Below are 19,983 nucleotides of genomic sequence, written 5' to 3'. Positions count from 1 at the left end.
CAAACTAGTCAAATATTCTTGAGTTAACTTGATTAAGCAATGACCTTTTTGCTGTTAAAAATAGTATCCTGGATGTACTAGTGCTTGGCAGGCAAACAGGAAACAGTGTTATCCTCTTCAGACACACAGGACAGGTTGTTATACTGTACCAGTCAGTATCGCAACACTGCTCTCTCTTTAACACACAGAGTTTTGTTCCCCTTCCTCTCTTGAATAATTGCTTTGATTACACAAGCAGGGAAACTCTTTAAATCTGGCCCGCTGTTTACAGAAGGGTTGTTGGAAGATATGCAAATCTGCTTTTGCAAAATTAATATTTGCATAGAGACTCCCTAGTGCAGAAAAGAGGAAACGCAAAGCGCCTCGTGTCTCTTTGAGTTGTTGTCAATTATGCATTCATTTATCTGATCCGAACAAGTCTGTACTGCCAGAAGAAACAAAGAATCAAAAACAAAAAGCCCACAATGGATTTGAAGTAAACTTACTTTACAATATTTATATCTACAAAATAAATGTCTACAAAATCTCTTGAAGCCATAGTCACAATGCCATAAGAAATGTACTTACAAATTTTACAAATTATACTAAATTTTAGAGGGAAAACATTTTAAACTATAATATATTTACCATATTTTACATATTAATCACCGTTTTTATGGTGGCTGAGGTTAGTAGACGGTTAGTAGGCAAGTAGTGTGCTAGTTAAAAGAGGAAAATAAATAATAGAGACAGAAATAAGTGTCCTGTTTAAATGGAAATGGCTAGAGTTTCTGATGACTGAGATCTGTTATTAAAAAAAGCGTGGTGACAAATTTAATGTATCTGTAAAAATAGTTGCTCTATTCCAGTCTGTAAAACATCAAGCAGAAAGACATACACTCTAACACAAGGACAGAGTTGAAGGCATTCTCCAATACATTGCAAAAGATCCAGTTTACTCACTGTTTGTTTGCTCCAATTTAACCAGAAATCTTAAATAATTATAATGTAATAATGCTAATGCTTTAATTTTTAACTAATGCTAACTTGCTTAAACTCTGAAAAGACTTCACAAAACCGTTTACTTTAAAAAAGGGGTAACACTTTAGTATAGGGACCAATTCTCACTATTATTAGCATGCCCATTATTAACATATTGGCTGTTTATTAGTTGCCTACTTATAAAGCATATATTCTGCATGAGTATATTGTACATCCCTGATCCTACCCAATACCTAAACTTAACAACTACCTTACTAACTATTAATAAACAGCAAATTAGGAGTTCATAGTTAATGGTTTTTTAATAGCAAAAATTGGACCTTTAAATAAAATGTGTCCAGAAAAGTTGCATTGCGGAAAGAAAAATGGGTTTCAAACACCACTTCTACTAATGGAATAAGCTAAAGTAATTGTTAGTGTAATAAACGTATTATAATCGTATCGCAATACATTCTTCCGAAAACTTTTGCAATATAGCTTTTCTGGTAAAAGTTATCTAGTTTTAAAGATTAGTAAAAGTTACCTAGTTTTAAAGATTGTAAAAATGTATAAAGGAATTATAGAGTAGCTATTTCTTGGAAACAAGTCAGATATATTGATTTGTGTTTTGTGTCAGTATGGCAGTTGGCATAGTATGTTATTACATTATTATTATTTTTACTAATTATTTTGCTTATTCCTGCATATTTGTATATTAAAAAAGTTGGTACTGAATTTATTTTAAGCCTTCTTACATACAAAAAAAAAATCCAATTGTGGGCCCTACCCCTCTCTCTCTCTCTCTGTTTTTGTTTACTCAAATTCTCCATCAGGGCAGAGATCACACCCACATGAGTGCTATCATGTGTTATTGAGTGAAGTAGTCATGACGTAACAGGGCAGAGACAGTATTTGGCTCTCAGACTCAAGCTAAGAGTCATTAACCCCACTGAGAACTTCATCAATGTGAATTCTGCTGATGCTAATGTACAGTTGTGTGTGAACGGTGCTCAACGCGTCATGATTAATGTGTTGTTGTTCGTCTGTAACACATAACTAACTAGCACTTCTCTCTGTGGAGGTGCTATGTACAGTGTATGTTGTTTAGGCCCGTGTAGACGCTAAAATGCAGGAAGTGACTTAACATTATATACATTCGTAATGCATACTGTATATGAATATTTCATGTGGCTGACACCATGGAGCAGGAAGTAGGAAGATGTTTGAGAGAGGAAGTCTATTAAATGGCATATTCATAAATCTTTGGATGTTTACTGATGTTTGAAATGAGCAGATATGTGTGGGTCAGAGACGAAAAAGGGTTTTTAATAATACAGTTTATTTTTTTGTACATTAGAATGCATCCTGTTTATTTGAAAAAGTAGAGGTCAGAATAAATATGTTTGATCACTTTTACATAAACATAAGATGTTATGCTGAATGGTTGAAAATACCAAGTGGCGATGGAATACAATTTCATCCGTATTTTGACATTTTATTTCACAAATGTTATTTGAAACATTCAAGTAGACACTTTCTATGCATATAAAAACACTTTTGTAAATTTAATTCAGTGCAAACACAAAAATTGGATGTTTGCAACTTTGACCCATGTGCTGGGGGTAAAAATGAGAAAAAGCCAGAAAATAAATAGCTGTGATATTAGTTCAGATTATTATTACAGTAAAATCCACACACACACACACACACACAACAACAACAACTGGATCAGTTCCAGATGCAAAAGTGTGGAATTGTCTGTGAAATTCATTACAGCTCTTCTTTCTTGTTTTGTTTCAGCTATTAAAGAGAAGTACAGTGACTGGACTGAGTTTCTCATCAAGGAGCTCACAGGTTCACGGACAGCACCAGCAACCCTGCTTGAAGGGGTGAGAATGAGATTTGTGTGTATGTTTACACTCGTATATTAAGTGTGCAAAAGTACGTGGTCTTAACATTAACAATGAACAAACCTGTGAATGCCTAATCAACAGCGCAAGCGCCAAACATCATACATACTGAAAATACCAAGTGACCGATAAATTTGTGCAAAAATACCTGTTTAGTTCTACTTTTGGTTTGTAAGCCACCACTGAATAATGGTGACAGGAAAAATGGAATGGGCCTTAATCAGGGTAGATGGCGTATTTCATTTGACGTGAATAAAAACAAGAATATAATGTAAAAGATCATGTGACAGGCTTGTGCAACAAAACAACATTTCCTGCCATTGTGATCGCAAGACAATAGCAGTTATGAAAAACACAGAAGAAGCATGAATTACACACCTAATGTCGGGCTTTTACTGGTAACATTATAATAACTTTTCATTTTCAACAAACATTATTTAATGATTAACAGATCATTATTTAATGTAAATTGCTTAGAAATGTCATTAAACTTTCAGTGCATATAATCCTCCACTTTTATTTAATTGATCATTTATCAAAACAATGTAATAGTAACAGACTAAAACATGTTATAGTAATCTTATATCTCTTATACAGTAGTAATCAAATTAATCCCTGCATGCTTTTGACCCCTTAAACAACCCTTAAACCAATTCACAACACCAAACTTGTCCTGAACCTTACCCTTATCACACCTCAATAGCAGCAAAAGTACATTAACAAAAGCTTTTAATAACTGCATAAAATCTGTTCAAATCATTGTATATTGTTGAACAATTTACTTAAATGAATAATGTTATTTCTTTGTCTCTTTTTTCTGTCATCGTAGCCATTAAGAGGTAAAAACACAGTGGATCTGATTGTGGTAGGCTGTATTTTGGAGGTGCGTGATGCCTCTGAACCCAGCGTGTACTGGGCGGCACGTGTCCAGTGTAACGTCGGCGGACGTTTATGCCTCAGCTATGTTGGAGTAAATGATTCAGCCTACGACATGTGGATGTTCTACCTTGACACCAGGCTCCGCCCCCTGGGCTGGGCCAAAGAGAATAATTTATCATTGAAACCACCCACAGGTGAGAGTATGAACCTGAATTTGATCTTTAGAAACATAGTCAGTGTTAAGCCATTGCATACTTAAGTTTCATTGATTAAAATAAATGTAGAGTAAATGTAAAAAAAAAAAAAAAAGACTACTACTACTACTTTCTTTTTTCTCATTCATTCAAAGTTTTGAGTTGAAGCAGCGCAGTTCATAGTCGTGCATTTTTCTTTAGGCTTCCCCTCCTGTATGCAAATTGTTCCATTGCAAAATTGCCAAGGTCTATGTGCAGCCTGTTTGGCTTCCACACACTAATTATCATGGATCTGAGTTCACATTTCCCTAACCCTTGCAAATGAATTCAAAAACTTGTTCAGACATGTTCTCTCATTATCTTGCCTTTCTTTCAGATATGATTATGTATAAGGAATAACTAATGATGACAGTTTCATTTCTGGAAATAAATGCACTCCCACTGTGGTAATGCAGTCAGTTCAATCTAATGAATTCAGTGGGCAGTCAGAAATCAGTTATTCAACTTGCATGTTTATCTCGAAACAGTTTTCAGGCTGTAACTAGTTCAAAAGCATTGCTTTACAATTTGTATTGATGACTGTTTCTAAGCAGTTATTTTGAGAAGAAAGAGTGATTGGGTGCATGTGTTTACCTGCGTCTGCTGGGGCTCTTAGCACTGTTGAGAGGTTGTGATGCCACAAATAACAAAGTAATTAGATTAACTACATTTTTGTTAGAATCACTTTTAAAAAATCATGTAGCTTATTAGTTTTTCAGTAGGAAAACTATTTTGTTTTTATCGCATGATGGATGGATGGAAGTACAGAATGATGGATATAAGTACAGAATGATGGATGGATTGATGGATGGAAGTACAGAAGGATGGATATAAGTACAGAATGATATATGGATTGATGGATGGAAGTACAGAAGGATGGATATAAGTACAGAATGATGGATAGATGGAAGCAAAGAATGATGTATGGATTGATGGATGGAAGTACAGAAGGATGGATGGATGGATGGGAGTACAGAATGATGGATGGATGATGGAAGTACAGAATGATGGATGGATGGAAGCACAGAATTATCTATGGATTGATGGATGGAAGTACATAAGGATGGATGGATGGAAGTATGGAGGATGGATGGATGGAAATACAGAAGGATGGATGGAAGTACAAAAGGATGAATGGATGAATGGATGGAAGTACAGATGGATGGATGGATGGAAGTACAGAAGGATGGATGGAAGAATGGATGGAAGTACAGATGGATGGATGGATGGAAGTATCAAGGATGGATGGATTGATGGATTGATGGATAGATGGAAGTACAGAAGGATGGATGGATGGAAGTAAAAAAGGATGAATGGATTAATGGAAGTACAGATGGATTGATGGATGGAAGTACAGAAGGATGGATGGAAGTATGGGAGGATGGAAGTACGGATAGATGGATGGATGGATGGATGGATAATTGGAAGGATAGAAGTACAGAATGATGGATAGATGGGTGGATGGATAGAAGATTAGACTACTGTAACTCACTTTATGCTGGGATTAGTCAAACATCTTTATCCCGATTACAGTTGGTTCAGAATGCTGCAGCTAGACTTTTGAACTACGGAACTCCTTAAGGAAATCAATAGGAGATGGGAGAATTTTTTTTTTAATTATTTTCTCTCGCAATTATATCATTAGATAATATTGTATATAAATTGCAGGCATCAGGGAGCGGTTATTAATATGCAGGGCATTGAAACCGCTTTTGAATGCGTGCTTGTGTTTTACTTTCACTTTCAAGATTCGTGTTCACAAGTACTCTATTTAAACTATGGAGCAGCAGTACTTCACACAGTTTACAAGATTAGATGTCTGTCAGTGGTGCACAAGATCTGAAAATCAATTGCCATCATACTAGGTCATCACTCCTTACACTCTTTATGTGGTAAGCAAAATTTTAAGTACTGTAAATAAATCGCTAGCAAACGCCTAACCACATCCATTTAATGGCTTCGTAGAACACGTTATTTGTTTTCTGTGCCTTTCTGAAAACGGATTCAAGCTTTGGGCACACCCCTAACCCCACCCCCCCAATGTCATCTCCATCATGATGTTTCACGGAAGACATCGCATGATGCCAATTTGGTAGACATCACCCAACCCTAATAAACGGGATCATATTACTCCGGTTCTACAGTCTTTACACTGGCTGCCTGTGCATTAGAGAGTAGACTTTAAAATTCTACTTATTGTCTGTAAGTCACTAAATGATGTGGCTCCATTATATATTGCTGATTTATTGACTGAGCACAATGTAACCAGTTCCCTCCGGTCTTCTAACCAGAGACAAGGCAGAAGTGCAATTTACAAGGCAGAATCATGATTTTTCTACAGTTCCCCCAAGACTCTTGAATGATCCGCAAACTTTTATTAGAATGGACTAGTTTGTATATATACATTTATTAAAATATTTTTTAGTCTAAATTAAAAACCTATCTGTTCAATAATTCTTTTAATTCTGATGATGCACTCTATATCCTTGTCCAATGTTTTAGTTGCATGTTAAGATTTTTTTTTCCTTCATCTTGGTTTAACAGCATTTTGTGTGTGTTATTGCTGTTTTTCGTAATTTTATTTTAAAGCACGTTGGTCAACTCTGGTTGTAGTTAATAGTGCTAGATAAATAAAATTGCCACAGAAGTACAGAATTATGGATGGATGGATAGAAATACAGAAGGATGGATGGATGGATGAATAAAAGCAGGATGGATGGATAGAAGTACAAATGGATGGATAGAAATACAGAATGATGGATGGATGAATAGAAGTACAGAACGATGGATAGAGCACAAAATGATAGATGGTTGATAGAAGTACAGAATGATGGATAGTTGGATGGATTATAGAAGTACGGAATGATGGATCGATTGACGGAAGTAGAGAGGGAAGGATGGATATATGGATGGATAGTAGTGCAAACAGAGCAATAGAATAGAATAGAATAGAATAATAGAATGATAAAACGTTGGGCAGTATGGACAGAGGGATGAGTAATTGGATGAATAAACATTTTGATAGATGAAAAAAGACTCATGTATAGATAAATGGATAGATGACTTGAATAGTTGGTTAAATCAATGGATGGATGGATAAAAGGTTGGATGAATAAATATGTGGATGGATGGACAGTTATGTGTATGTACACTTTGTATGATGGATGGATTGATATCTGGTTGAGTAAATGGATGCATGGATGGATGAACAGTTGGGTGAATAAATAGGTGCATAGATAGATGGATGAGCTTGTGTTTCTCCTTCTTTTTCAGATCTGTGTGATTTGAGGAGCAGCTCAGAATGGACTGAAGCTCTAGATGAAGCCACAACTGAAGCCTTGAAATGTCCCCTTCCACTGGAGGTCTTCAAGGTGCGTGTGTGTGTTTTTGGAAAGTTAGAGCAATATTTTACACAAAGCTCTTAAGAACTTTGACAACTGATATCTGTATGTGTGTGTTTCAGGATCACCCTGACCTGAGCACACACTCCTTCAGGGCAGGAATGAAGCTTGAAATGGTTTCACCCAAGGAACCCTTCCACATCTGCCCTGTATCTGTAACTAAAGTACGCTTTCACACACACACAGTAGATGAAGGGTTATTATGCTAGAGGTTATAATTACTAGCTAACTACCCTGACATCAGTCTTCCTCTGTCTCACACATCTCTCTGTTCTGCAGGTCTATAATGAATACTACTTTCAGATCACAGTTGATGACCTCACAGCTGAAGCCACGCCCACTCATGTGGTGTGTCACGCTGACTCACCGGGCATCCTGCCAGTGCAGTGGTGTCTGAAGAATGGTGTTGGACTGGAGAGGCCACAAGGTGGGCGTGAAAGTGTTTTAACGGGATTTTTGCTCCATTAAATTCATATTCACTTAACAAGATTTTACTATTTTATTTTCAGTTCAGTTGGATTTATTAATGTGGTACACTATATCAATATATAAAAAATTATGAAGGCTAAAAGGAACATGAACAAATGTAGTACAATTGAGCTTTATTTGCTCATAATATGTCTCTCTCTGTTTCTCTGGCTTGCTCTGCCTCTCTTATCATCTCTTTTTATTTCTCGATGTGTCATTTTCTCTCAGGTTTTGAGTCACTGGACTTCGATTGGGCGGACTATCTTAAACACACTGGTGCTGAAGCCGCCCCAGATGTGTGTTTCCCAAATGTAAGGCACTTTATCTTGATCCTTCCCCACCACAGCTGCCCCGTCTTCAGATGACCATGTGTGTGTGTGTGTTTAGATGGTGTCTGAATGAGGCTTTGGGGATTTCTTCTTTATTAGATAAAGGCTGATGACAGTGTGCCACCTAATGGGTTTCCCCATTTCGATGTTGGTCACATTGACACAAGCAAGGTGCCAAAGGATTGTTTTGTTTTTTAGAGAAATACCCCTCCCCTCTTGTGTTTCCCGTTCCTCGTAAAGTTCAAAGTTGACTATGAACAACATAGTCAGTAACTATAAATTATGATGAATTCCTGGCAAGTGATACACATCCTAAAATAAATTATTTTATATAAGTAATTTATCTTTTTTTGTTAAACAGTATAATATATGAATAAATACATAAATAAATGTACCCTTTTATTATTAAAATATAATAATAGTAATATACTTTGTATTAAGTTGACAGCATGTTTTCTGTCTACCTTATATTACCATTAGATATATACATCAACAAATATTTGTCATTATTTTTAAATATTATTATGTGTATAAATATTGTCACAAAGCAGCATTACGTGTGTGTGTGTATTTATATATATATATATATATATATATATATATATATATATATATATATATATATATATATATGATCCTGGACCACAAAACCAGTCATAAGGGTACATTTTTTACATCATAATCAAGTTCTCCATTGATGTATGGTTTGTTACGATATGACTATTGTGAATATTTGTCTGAGATAAACCTATTTGAAAATCTGAAATCTGAGGGTGGAAAAAGATATTGGAAGTTACCTAGCTGGGACTTTTTTCAGGCGCTGCATTATACAGCAAACAGCAGCAAAAGTTCCTTGATTATTACGCCAGAATGAGAGTATAGTTCCTAGCCATATGAGCCTAGAAAATCACAACTTTTCATTTTCTGTCGTCTTAGTACACAGTGTAACTACAGAAGGGTCGAGTTTTAAATAGTAAAAATATCTAAACTCTTTGGTCATTTTTGAGCGAGATGCTAAGGGTCTAATCAGATTCAATGATCTGTGCTAAGCTAAGCTAAAGTGCTACCACCCGGAGATCGGCTGAATGGATTCAAAAACAGTGAAACTCAACTGTTTAACTCTAGGGGAGTTGGAAAATGAGCCTAATTTAACAAAAAGTGGAGTGTTCCTCTAAAGCTGTCCAAATGAAGTTAGCAATGCATATTACTTATCAGAAATGACGTTGATACATTCACGGTAGGAAATGTACAAAATATCTTCATGGGACATGATCTTTACTTAATATCCTAACGACTGTTTGGCGTAAAAAGAAAAAAATTATCATTTTGACCCATAAAATGTATTTGTGGCTATTGCTACAAATATACCAGTGCAACGTATGACTGCTTTTGACTGGTTTTTAGTTTTACATTATAGATGTTACATAAAAGATATATCTTTTCATATCTTCTCAACTCTTCTAAAGTAACTCTTCTAAACTCATAAAGGTTACTAGACACTCAGAACTGTTACACTGAATCGACCAATCAGCATCCAGCACTGGAATTTGAAAGCCCTTCAAATTCCACTAATTATGTTGGAACTCAAGACAAAAGCTGTGTCTGCAGGCTTTTTTTGTGGTTTCTTTTTGCACCAATTATCGGATGCAAATGGTGATAAGTTTTATAAATCTGATTCATTAAAACTTTTGGGTAAAAAAAGCTATTTTCCTTGACGATGTATCTGCCTCATTATCCAGTTTGTTTGTACTTATTGTGATATGCATTGTTTTTTGTAATTGGACACTGTGCTTCTCCACTGACCTATTTTTCTGTGTTGTGTGCGATCAGGCATCTCAGAGCAGGGGCTTCTGTAAGGATATGTGGCTTGAAGCCGTGAATCCACTCCAACCTTCTGAACTCTGCGTCGCTCGCATCACTCAGGTCAAAGGTCGGCTTCTCTGGCTCAGACTGGAAGGTAGGAATAAATAGAGCACAGACTGTATGTTGACCTTCTTTGCGTATTATTTAAGAGAAATCTCTCAAGGGCATGATCTTGAAGTGAATACCAGAAGATATAACACACTGACGGTTTTTTACCTTTGCTCTCTGTCTTTGTTTTTAGGTCTGACTAAGCCACAACCAGATTGCATAGTGGATGTTGAGAGTATGAGTATCTTCCCTGTGGGCTGGTGTGAAGCTAACAGCTATCCGCTAACACATTTACTAAAGACAGTCTGTGAGTGTCAAGTGCTGATGCTTTCTAATGTGTCTTTGACTGCAACATATGCTTTCAATCTGACTTTACTTTAAAGAAAGGAACATATTTAAATGTTGCAACAAATGTGGCTTTTTAGCCATGTGTGCATTAAAATCAGTTTGAGTTGCTAAAGTAAAAATGTTAAAAAGGCATTATTCAGTTATTTTAAAATATTTACATTTTAAAATATAAATTTAAATTGGTAGCAATACTTACATTTTTTATTTAATAAAATGTATTTATTTATTTATTTATTTATGTTGCCACAGCTAGATGACCTGGCAACAGCCAGTTAATATCGGATATTAACACATTTTAAATTGTAATTTCCAGACTTAGATACTAATAACACCTTTAAAAGTATTTCACCTTCAAAACTACATTTGCAAAGTGTGTTTAAAAAATAATAATAATGGATTTTAACATTAAGTTGCAACATAATACAATGTGAAAAAATGGGTCAGAATATTTTCAGAATCCACTGTATATTTTTTGTACACTGTAAAAAATAAAAATCAATAGAAAAATAGAAAACATTGCTTTAACCCTTAAACAAAACACAATGCAATGCGAAATTCGAAATACGAAGAAAAAAAAACTGAAAAAATCACTTTTTTACAGATTTTCTTTGACTGTATTCATGCACTTAAATGTTTAATTGTTTATACATTGCTTTTCGTAAATGTAATTTTTATAAAAAATCTTGTATAGTAAACCTGGAAAATTCGTGGAAATTCTCTGTTGAAACGTTTTGGAGAACTCTGAAATATTTATGACAATGTGAAAAAGGTATTACCAATGAGATCAGTACAGCCTGATGTAAACCGAGACCACTTTAAAAGGACCTGTTGTACGTCATTTGTAGTGGTTGGTAATAAAGCAATACAGTAATAACAGCTCTCGCTTTTACATAAACAGTGCATTAAACTCTGCTCTTTCAAAGCAAACCAAACAAGACTTTTCATAATTTCATGGCATTTCCAAAGAAATGTCCCTATTTTCCCCAGCGAGTCATATTTTTGTATGGTATTTCAGGTTTGTTTCAGAAGAAGATTGCCGTTGTTCAGCCTGAGAAACAGTGAGTACATAAACTCATGTTTGTTTTGCTAGAACCTGTGGGACTTTTGACCTAAACGTGTCATGCATGTGACTCATCTACTTGTTTTGAAAATAAACGTTGATGCTGTATTTTTTCTGTGTGATAATTTCTGTAGTTTTGAATGGGATGGCAATACCTTGATTGAGATTGATTGATTGTTTTTAGGCTGGCCCCGTCACAGCCTCCTGATGCCCCTGTTAACCTGTGCTCACCCATGGATACAGGTTTACTAAATATTCTACCAATAATATCGTTTTAATTAATGTCATATCAAACATTGTCTACATATTTTTGCTAATCTACTGTATGTGCTTTATCTAGGTTTGGTGAATGGAAAATACTGTTGTTCCCAGCTCTTCATCAACCACCGCTGTTTCTCTGGTCCGTATCTCAACAAAGGCCGAATCGCTGAGTTACCAAATGCCGTTGGGCCCGGAAAGTGTGCTGTAGTCCTAAAAGAGGTACAGTCATCTCTGACTTGTTGCAAATACTATGAAGAATTTGAGATTTAAAAAATCTACATGAATGTACAGAATAAAGATGCTGGAAGTTTTTCCACCAGTTTAATCAATTATGCCTTCTATAGTCTATTCCAAATAGGGTGGGATACATTATTTTAACATGAGCAAATAAAAGTTATGCATGCACTATAATTATAGAAGTAAAAGAATAGTTGCCCACTAGCTATGGAGGATACGCACATGTGTTTGTTTATATTTATGTAACATGATTCATTAAATGAGCATTATGATGTATTCACTGAGATGTTATTTTCTCACAGATTCTGTCAATGTTAATAAACTCAGCGTATAAACCCGGCCGCGTGCTCAGAGAGCTGCAGATGGTGGAAGACCCACAGTGGAACTGTCAGGAGGAAACCCTGAAAGCCAAGTATGAACACACACATTCATGTTTACTTAGTTAACGAAACCACAATATACCAAAGACATCGATTCGTTTTTATAGAAAGCTAAACAGGCTAAACCCATCCATAACAGAATAGGTTTTGTATTTTTAGAGTTAAAAAGATTTATAAATATATTTTATTAAAGCTAGTATTCATTCTGCAAATTATTATTATTAAATTTCTTTGAATGATTCATTATTTTTGTTGATTCAGTTGAAGTCACTAAACTATAATAGATGACTTTGTTTAGGGGTAAAATTGTGAGGTTGGAACAATATGATAATAATAATAATAATAATAATTAGTAGTAGTAATAGTAGTAGTATTTACTTTTATAAATAAGATTGGGAACAATTCTGTTTAGTATTTTTAATCCATATTGTTCTTTGCTATAATTCACAATTAATAACATTTGACACATTCTATATAATAATTGAAAAAATAATCACAATTTTACTTCTTTGTATAGAATCCCGTTTCTAACATGGTTAAAAAAATCATTGCCACTTTTTATATCACAGTTCTGACTTTTTCCTCACAATTGTCTTAATTGTCGCAATTCTCAAAATAGTAAGTTTGTATTTCGTAATTCTGACTTTTTATCTTACAATAACACCTTCCAATATTTTGACTCGCAATTCTTTTTTTCCTAAGAATTGTGAGTTAATATCTGGCAATTATGATTTTTTCCCTAAGAATTGCGACTTTATTTCTATTAAATGCCTTCTCGAAAAACCAATTATGAAATTTTGCATTTATAAGGCAAAATTCCGAAATACAAACTTACAAGTCATAGTTGTGAGATGTTAACTTGCAATTGTGAGAAATACAAGTTTATAACAATTCTGATGAGAAAAATGACAAAGAAAGTCAGTTGTGAGATAATTACTTTTTTTTTTTAATATTCCATGGCGGAAACAAGCTTTCCATACTTTTGTCTGATGACTTAAGCTTTTTTTTCTGTTTACCTGCTCATTAAAAAGACTTTCCGATACTATTGAGTCTGTATACATGTGTAATTCTAAAATATTAGTGATAAATTAGTCAACATACAAAATTAAAGTGCATTCATAATGAACAGAAAGCTGTCCTTCATTTGCATAATGAGATTTTAAGCCAGCTGATTAGCATAATCATGTGAATGTTAGCCAGATATCTAAAATGTTTCATTTAAATAATGTTCTTGATGGTGGAAACACATTTGCTTGTTTATAGATACAAAGGGAAAAGTTATCGGTCCACCATGAGGATCGTCCGAACACAAGATCAAGTGTCGGAGTTTTGTCGTCGAGTATGCGAGCGACTTCAGTGTTGTCCGAATCTTTTCGGCCCAACAATCGTGTCCGACAAGTGCCCTGAAAACTGCTTTAGTCAGACCAAGACCAAATACAGTGAGTGTTTTTTTCCTCTATGGCATACGATGAAAAGTGTTGTTTGCTCTAACTTGGAATTAAAATGACATGTTTCACAAGAGCAAGGTATTATTTTCTCCAGAAACAGACACAGATACACTCAAATTCACACATAGCTTTTGCTAACTTTCAATAAATGCATGTATGTGTTAATTTATGTCTGATGTAGCATATTACAAGAAGAGGAAAGTTGGACGCCCAAGTTTAGGGGAGAATGCACAGGACGGTGACATGAGCAAACCAGCACGACGTCGAAAAAAACGCAAAGCCATCTTTGTCCAGAAAAAACGACGTACTTCTATTGTGGGATACCACACCACAGAGTCACCTCAGGTCTGCCAAACCAAAAACACACACTCGCTTGCATCAAATATTCACTTGCATCTCACTTGCAACTCCTGAGACTAAGCAAATGCAAGCGCATATAAAAGTACATAAGTAAAAATGTTTCCTATGACATATATTTTGTATGTGCACACTAAACATCCACAAACAACCACAACATATTTTTTTTAATTAACTGTGCAAAGCAGGTACATTGACCAATTTGATTTTGTGTGGGTGGCGTGCATCGCAAAAATAATTTTAAATAATTATTAATCAATTATTATTGTAAATGGAACTGTCATTTTTACAGTAAAAATATCCAAACATTCTTGAAATAGGTCAAATTAATGCATTACTTTAAGCATATAAATTTTTTATATAATGCATTTTAATCCAATAATAATAATATTAATAATTGTAACCACTGCTATAATAATAAATTATAATACTTATCTATCACATTGTAACACAGAACATATAATGCATTGATGCACACATGAAAACCAAAGGAATCTGCAAACATTATAATGCAGTTTAACTTTGGTTCAAATTATTTATGAAAATATATAATGCATTGCAAACATGCATTATGAATATCTTTATAATGGATTATACATAAAGGCATGGAACAAAGTGTTACTAAAACAAAAAGGCAACTATGGATGTTTTAAATGATAAACTGTATCTTAGGCATAATCTTTTCTTGTTTTAACCATATTTGTTTCATACTTAATTTAGTTTTATGCCAAAACAACAACAAATTGCTCAGTGGGGTAAAAACTAGATTTGATTTAAGACATATTCACTGAACAGATTTAATTTACTTTTTGATAAGAATCTGTTTTCTTAAGTACATTTTTATGATTTAGTTTTCTTCTGGATATTGAGACAAAAATACAGATTCCTGATCAGTGATTGATTTACTTTTTTTTTTTCTTTATAAAAAGAAATGCCTGCCTTGCACTGCTCTGCGATGCGCATCCACGACTTCACGTGATACGTAATCACATTTAAAAGGTCAAGCATTATGTAGGCAGGAGTACAGACTCAGTGTTTACAAGTCGAACACGCAAAGTCAAAGTCAAAATTTTAATATATGTCATCGAACTTTAAAACAAACAAGCAGCATTCTGTTGGTCAACGTGAAAAATTTGCATTAAAAACTTGAACCCAATAGAACCGATGTGGGGAAGAAACTGAAGTGAAATTTCCAATTGTGTATTTAAATTATATTTGTGGCCAAGAAATTTAGCCAAGCAATGGTAAATGTGACTACACCTTTAGATCTAGTGTAAGACTGTTCCCGTTTCATCACAGGATAGCGATTATTACTATGATGAGGAGGAAGAAGATTTTGAGGAATGGGGCAGTGAAGTGAGTTCCAGCTCACCCCGTGAGGAGGCCTCTGCCCACTCCTTCAAGGACGTCCCGAGGAGAGGAAGACCACCACGCCGTGCTGCTCTTCAGCGCAGGGCGACCCATCCAGGGCCAGAAACCACAGACAGATCCTCTCCCAGAAGAACCACACGCTCTGTTTCTTACAGCCAGAACCAGACGGCCAAAAACACACACACAAAGGTAAACCGTCCACATAGAGCTAATGTGTAAATTAATCAGTACTATATCAGATTCTATTAGTTAAGCTGAACTGTGCTTGTGTGCATATGTAGACTGAAAGTTTTGAAGAGGAAGATCGTCTGGTGTTAGAGACGAATCCTCTGCAATGGAGCGTCTCTGATGTGGTTGACTTCATCTCATCCACAGATTGTGCCTCTCTAGCAAAGATATTCCAAGAGCAGGTACGGTATACTAACTAAACAATCATTTGGCCCTTCTTTTGGGCATACTTCATATCAAGTTATCAAGAAAATGTTACGATTTCTAAGCTAATCAGTGTGCAGTCAGTATGAAATCTGTGAAAGAGCACATCTATAACACACTGCTTTCAAAATCGACCCTTTTTACTTTGTATTACTAATAGTCTTGGTCTGCTGCAGCTTAGAAATCATACAGATTTCAAGTGAAAATGCACACAGACACACACCTTAGAATCATGCATTTGCTCTCAGGGTGTGCAAAACTGAAACTAACAAGAACAAGCAAAACCGGTAAAACAAAATAAAATATTTGCGCTAACCCATACACCTTTTTTTCTTCTCAAGGACATTGATGGACAGGCCCTGTTGCTGCTGACCCTTCCTACAGTCCAAGAGTGCATGGACCTAAAGCTCGGCCCCGCCATCAAACTCTGTCATCAGATCGAGCGAGTCAAAGTGGCCTTCTACTCCCAGTTCGCTAACTAGCCTAACCTTCTTGGCGGACATAAATCAACAGACACCTATGTATTGTGCTCAGGGGATATAAAGAGTCATTCCATCCATCAGGAAACCTCAGGTTGCCTCATACCGAATGGATTTTTTCAATATGAGACTTAGTCATGGAATATGACATAATTTCTGCTTTCCCTGCTAAAGAAAACCACTGAAGGTTGCTGGTTTGGGCTGGTTTGAGCTGGTCTACCTGGACTCCCAGCCTAGTCGAACTGGCCTTTGGAGGATTTAACTGAATCAAGTACCAAAAACCTTCAAAGCCATCAAAATAGCCTAAACAAACTTCCGCTCTTAAAAATAAAGGTGATTTTTCCAGTGACGCCATAGATTCCAAGGATGTTAAAGGTTCTTCAAGGAACCATTGTTGCCAATAAAGAACCTTTATTTTTTAAGAGCGCCATTTTTTCAGCAGTGTGGTGAAGACAAACCAAACAACCGATGGCAATTTAGGTTTGGTTGGAGTACCAAAGTTTCAAAAGAACGTCTCTAGAATGAAGACATCCTCGGTGGGAATAAGTACATGTCTAAACTGAAAGGAAGTACAACTGTGAAAAACCTCCAACCCCTGAATTCACTGCAGAACTATCAGAAATTTAATTCATCTTTAAAGACCAAATTATATTTATAATGGCGAATTAAATGTGAAGTATTAATTTCGGAAGTGGAATAATATATTTGTAGTATTTATTTTTTTCCGATAAACTATTTTTAAAACGTTTGTTAGGAGGTTAGTTAACACCTGAAATATCGTGATTTGGCAAGTTGGCCATTATGAATTAGGGGATATTATTATTATCGAGACTGATATTTGGTATAAACTTATTGTGTGAGTGGTTATATGTTGTGTGAGTGTTACTGAAATGTGCATTCACACGTAAATACATAACTCGACACGCATTTGTTTTTCCCAAAACGCATCGTTTGTTTCTCTTTACAATACAAGGGCAAGTACATTTTTTGGAGGAGCTGCCTTTTGTCATGGCCTATCTATATTTTATGTAAATGTAATTTTTGATCTATGCAAAACTGGATATGTTTTCTATAAATATTTTTTGTTTGTAATGACTAATGAGTTACATAGTGATATATTTTTTACTTCTCCTTTGTACGACACCTTGATCACAAGTATAATGTATTAAAATTGGATTAACTGCTGTTGAAATACTGTCTCCGGTCATCATTTGATTCATTTCCAATGTTTAATGTTCAAAACTGGCAATGTTTGAAAGACCAGAAAATATAACATGCTCCAGCGGTCCATTAGATTGACTTAATTTGTAAATGCACACAAAAATGGCATAGAGTGCACTTTCAAAACGGCATTCTAAGAGGTTTTAAATCTTTTTATCATACTAGTTTTATGTATAATGTTTGATAACTGTTGCCAAAGCAGAAATGTATTTTAATGTATATTTAAGTGCCATATTTTGTTTCATAGACTTGCATTGCAAATGCATTACTGTACGTTTTTAAACTGAGGGCTGAGTCAGTATTATTTTCTGTGGTTAATCCACAGTGTGTCACAGATACCCTTCATAGATTTTGTATTTAACCCGGAGCATTCCCTTAATATTACAAATAGCAGCTTATATAGTTTATACTCATGTTTTCCAGAGAATTTGAAACAAATGTGAACTTCCTCACCCAAAAATGAACATAATTTCCAGGAAACATTAGGCAATGTAATGCAAGCTATTTAGAGCGCAACCCACTCACACACACTCAGCTGTTGGTCAAGGCTAAAACATGGTGATATTACATAACCATTAGAGGTTTTTTTTCTATGAACATTTCTCTAATTTTAAAAAGAAGGCTTTTGTTTGGCACAGACATTTGATTGTACTTCTATTAGCCACCTGAGTAATGAGGTTTGTTATATAATGTATGCATATTAAGTTTGTACAACGATACTTCGCATTGGCCAATCAGCATCTGCATAAATAAAGTATGTTTCTAAGATGGACTCATTCATGAGAATTACTAAAGATAATAAAAGTTTATATTTCATTTCTATTTTTCCATTTCTATTATATATATATATATATATATATATATATATATATATATATATATATATATATATATATATATATATATATATTTTATATATTTTCCATGAAGTGTGACATTATAACCATTAACTGTTTTCTATTGAGTCAGACTGAGAAGCTGTTTGTAGGACTATTTTGCCACTTCTCATGGTTGCCAGGCAACATCATTTCAAAGGTATGCTGCACGGCTTCACCAGTGATGCGTCTGACCATAATCGAGATATGTTTCTCATGGATGCTTGAGGAGCCCACTTGAATTTCATTGAGCAACATTTCAAAGACAGCATGCCTAAATGTGAAAAAAATGTCAATGTCATTAAACGGGAAACAAATTAAGACTTTTGGTTAAGTAAAAAAAAAAAAGGTGTCTTCAAAAAAAAATTAAAAAATTGAATAATCCTTTAGAAAGTCTGTAGTCAAATGTTCAAGATCTCAGAACAAACTATGAAAAAAAATATCATAAAATTAAAAAAGATGTGAAGTATACTAGTATACATTAGCTCTATATTTTTACTGTATGTTTCTCAGTAGTATCTATTTATTTTTTCGCAAGTATTTAAAAATCTATCTGTCTGTCTGACTATCTCTCTGTCTCACTGTCTGTCTATCTACTAACCAATAGTAACAAAACAAAAATGCATTTGCTAAAGTAACCATGCTAAGTCTTTGAGCTCTTTAATTGTCACTCTTGCTTTATGGGACACATCTACCAGGTGAGCTATCGAGCAAGTTTATCATCATAATTAGTTTGAAAAGGAATAAAAGTTATTGGTGTGTTACTGCCACCAGTGTTTATTTCACAGGTTTCCCACACCTTCATATCCAAGGACCTTTCAAGAACTTTCCAGATCCCTCAAATTTAAGGACTTAATTTGGAGATGCATTTCAAGTGAGATCAAGGTTATATTTTGTGTTACCTTGTAAGATACATTGTTACAGTTTTTTTTTCTACAGGGACTTATTTTCGAGGATTCAAGCACAAACTTTCAAGGATTTCAGGGACCAGTGGGAACCCTTATTTAAGCTAGAAACTGCAGTGGATTGTATGTACACAGTGAAGGTTTAAATAAGGTGTAGAAGGTGTACAACTGTGCCAAATCACATTTGACATATTTTTCATCTGTTCTGTAAACTCAATCCTCAAAGCTTACATACCAAGTAGCATCCAATATTGAAAATCACGAAATTATTGTTAGTGGCAGAGCATTGCTGACTTATGAGCATGACTCTGTAGATAATATCAGGGACTGGCAGAAAATGTGACTCGGTATATGTGCCTGTTCGAGTAAAAAAAGAAAAACGCTGCTAGCATGGGTTAACCACAAAGCTCATTCTCATACTAAAACACACCTGAAACTGGGTCACGTAGGACCTTTAAGGGGGGTGACAGGGGCCAGTTTTGAATTGTTGGCTGCTGTATCTCCTTTGAAATAAGCTT

At 34.9% G+C, this 19,983-nt stretch overlaps 1 protein-coding gene across 2 annotated transcripts in view; it reads left to right on the top strand.

Moving 5' to 3' along the window:
• LOC127956541 (scm-like with four MBT domains protein 2) overlaps nt 1-18,451 on the top strand; it is a 38,176-nt gene extending 19,725 nt beyond the window's left edge. For both annotated transcript variants that reach the window (XM_052554573.1, XM_052554572.1), the window contains 17 exons: nt 2,761-2,849; nt 3,700-3,943; nt 7,256-7,353; nt 7,446-7,547; nt 7,663-7,810; nt 8,080-8,162; nt 10,011-10,137; nt 10,285-10,398; nt 11,455-11,497; nt 11,684-11,742; nt 11,840-11,979; nt 12,300-12,409; nt 13,641-13,816; nt 14,007-14,170; nt 15,482-15,742; nt 15,835-15,963; nt 16,327-18,451. In XM_052554573.1, the coding sequence (XP_052410533.1) occupies nt 2,761-2,849; nt 3,700-3,943; nt 7,256-7,353; nt 7,446-7,547; nt 7,663-7,810; nt 8,080-8,162; nt 10,011-10,137; nt 10,285-10,398; nt 11,455-11,497; nt 11,684-11,742; nt 11,840-11,979; nt 12,300-12,409; nt 13,641-13,816; nt 14,007-14,170; nt 15,482-15,742; nt 15,835-15,963; nt 16,327-16,467 (2,228 nt within the window). In that variant the 3' untranslated portion in view covers nt 16,468-18,451. The remainder of the gene's footprint in view (nt 1-2,760; nt 2,850-3,699; nt 3,944-7,255; nt 7,354-7,445; nt 7,548-7,662; nt 7,811-8,079; nt 8,163-10,010; nt 10,138-10,284; nt 10,399-11,454; nt 11,498-11,683; nt 11,743-11,839; nt 11,980-12,299; nt 12,410-13,640; nt 13,817-14,006; nt 14,171-15,481; nt 15,743-15,834; nt 15,964-16,326) is intronic.
• Nucleotides 18,452-19,983: the final 1,532 nt, after the last annotated feature.

Source organism: Carassius gibelio, chromosome B4, assembly GCF_023724105.1.
Source record: "Carassius gibelio isolate Cgi1373 ecotype wild population from Czech Republic chromosome B4, carGib1.2-hapl.c, whole genome shotgun sequence".
Lineage (NCBI taxonomy): Eukaryota > Metazoa > Chordata > Actinopteri > Cypriniformes > Cyprinidae > Carassius > Carassius gibelio.
Note: the sequence above shows the minus strand (reverse complement) of the source record. Positions and strands in the feature narration are given on the sequence as shown.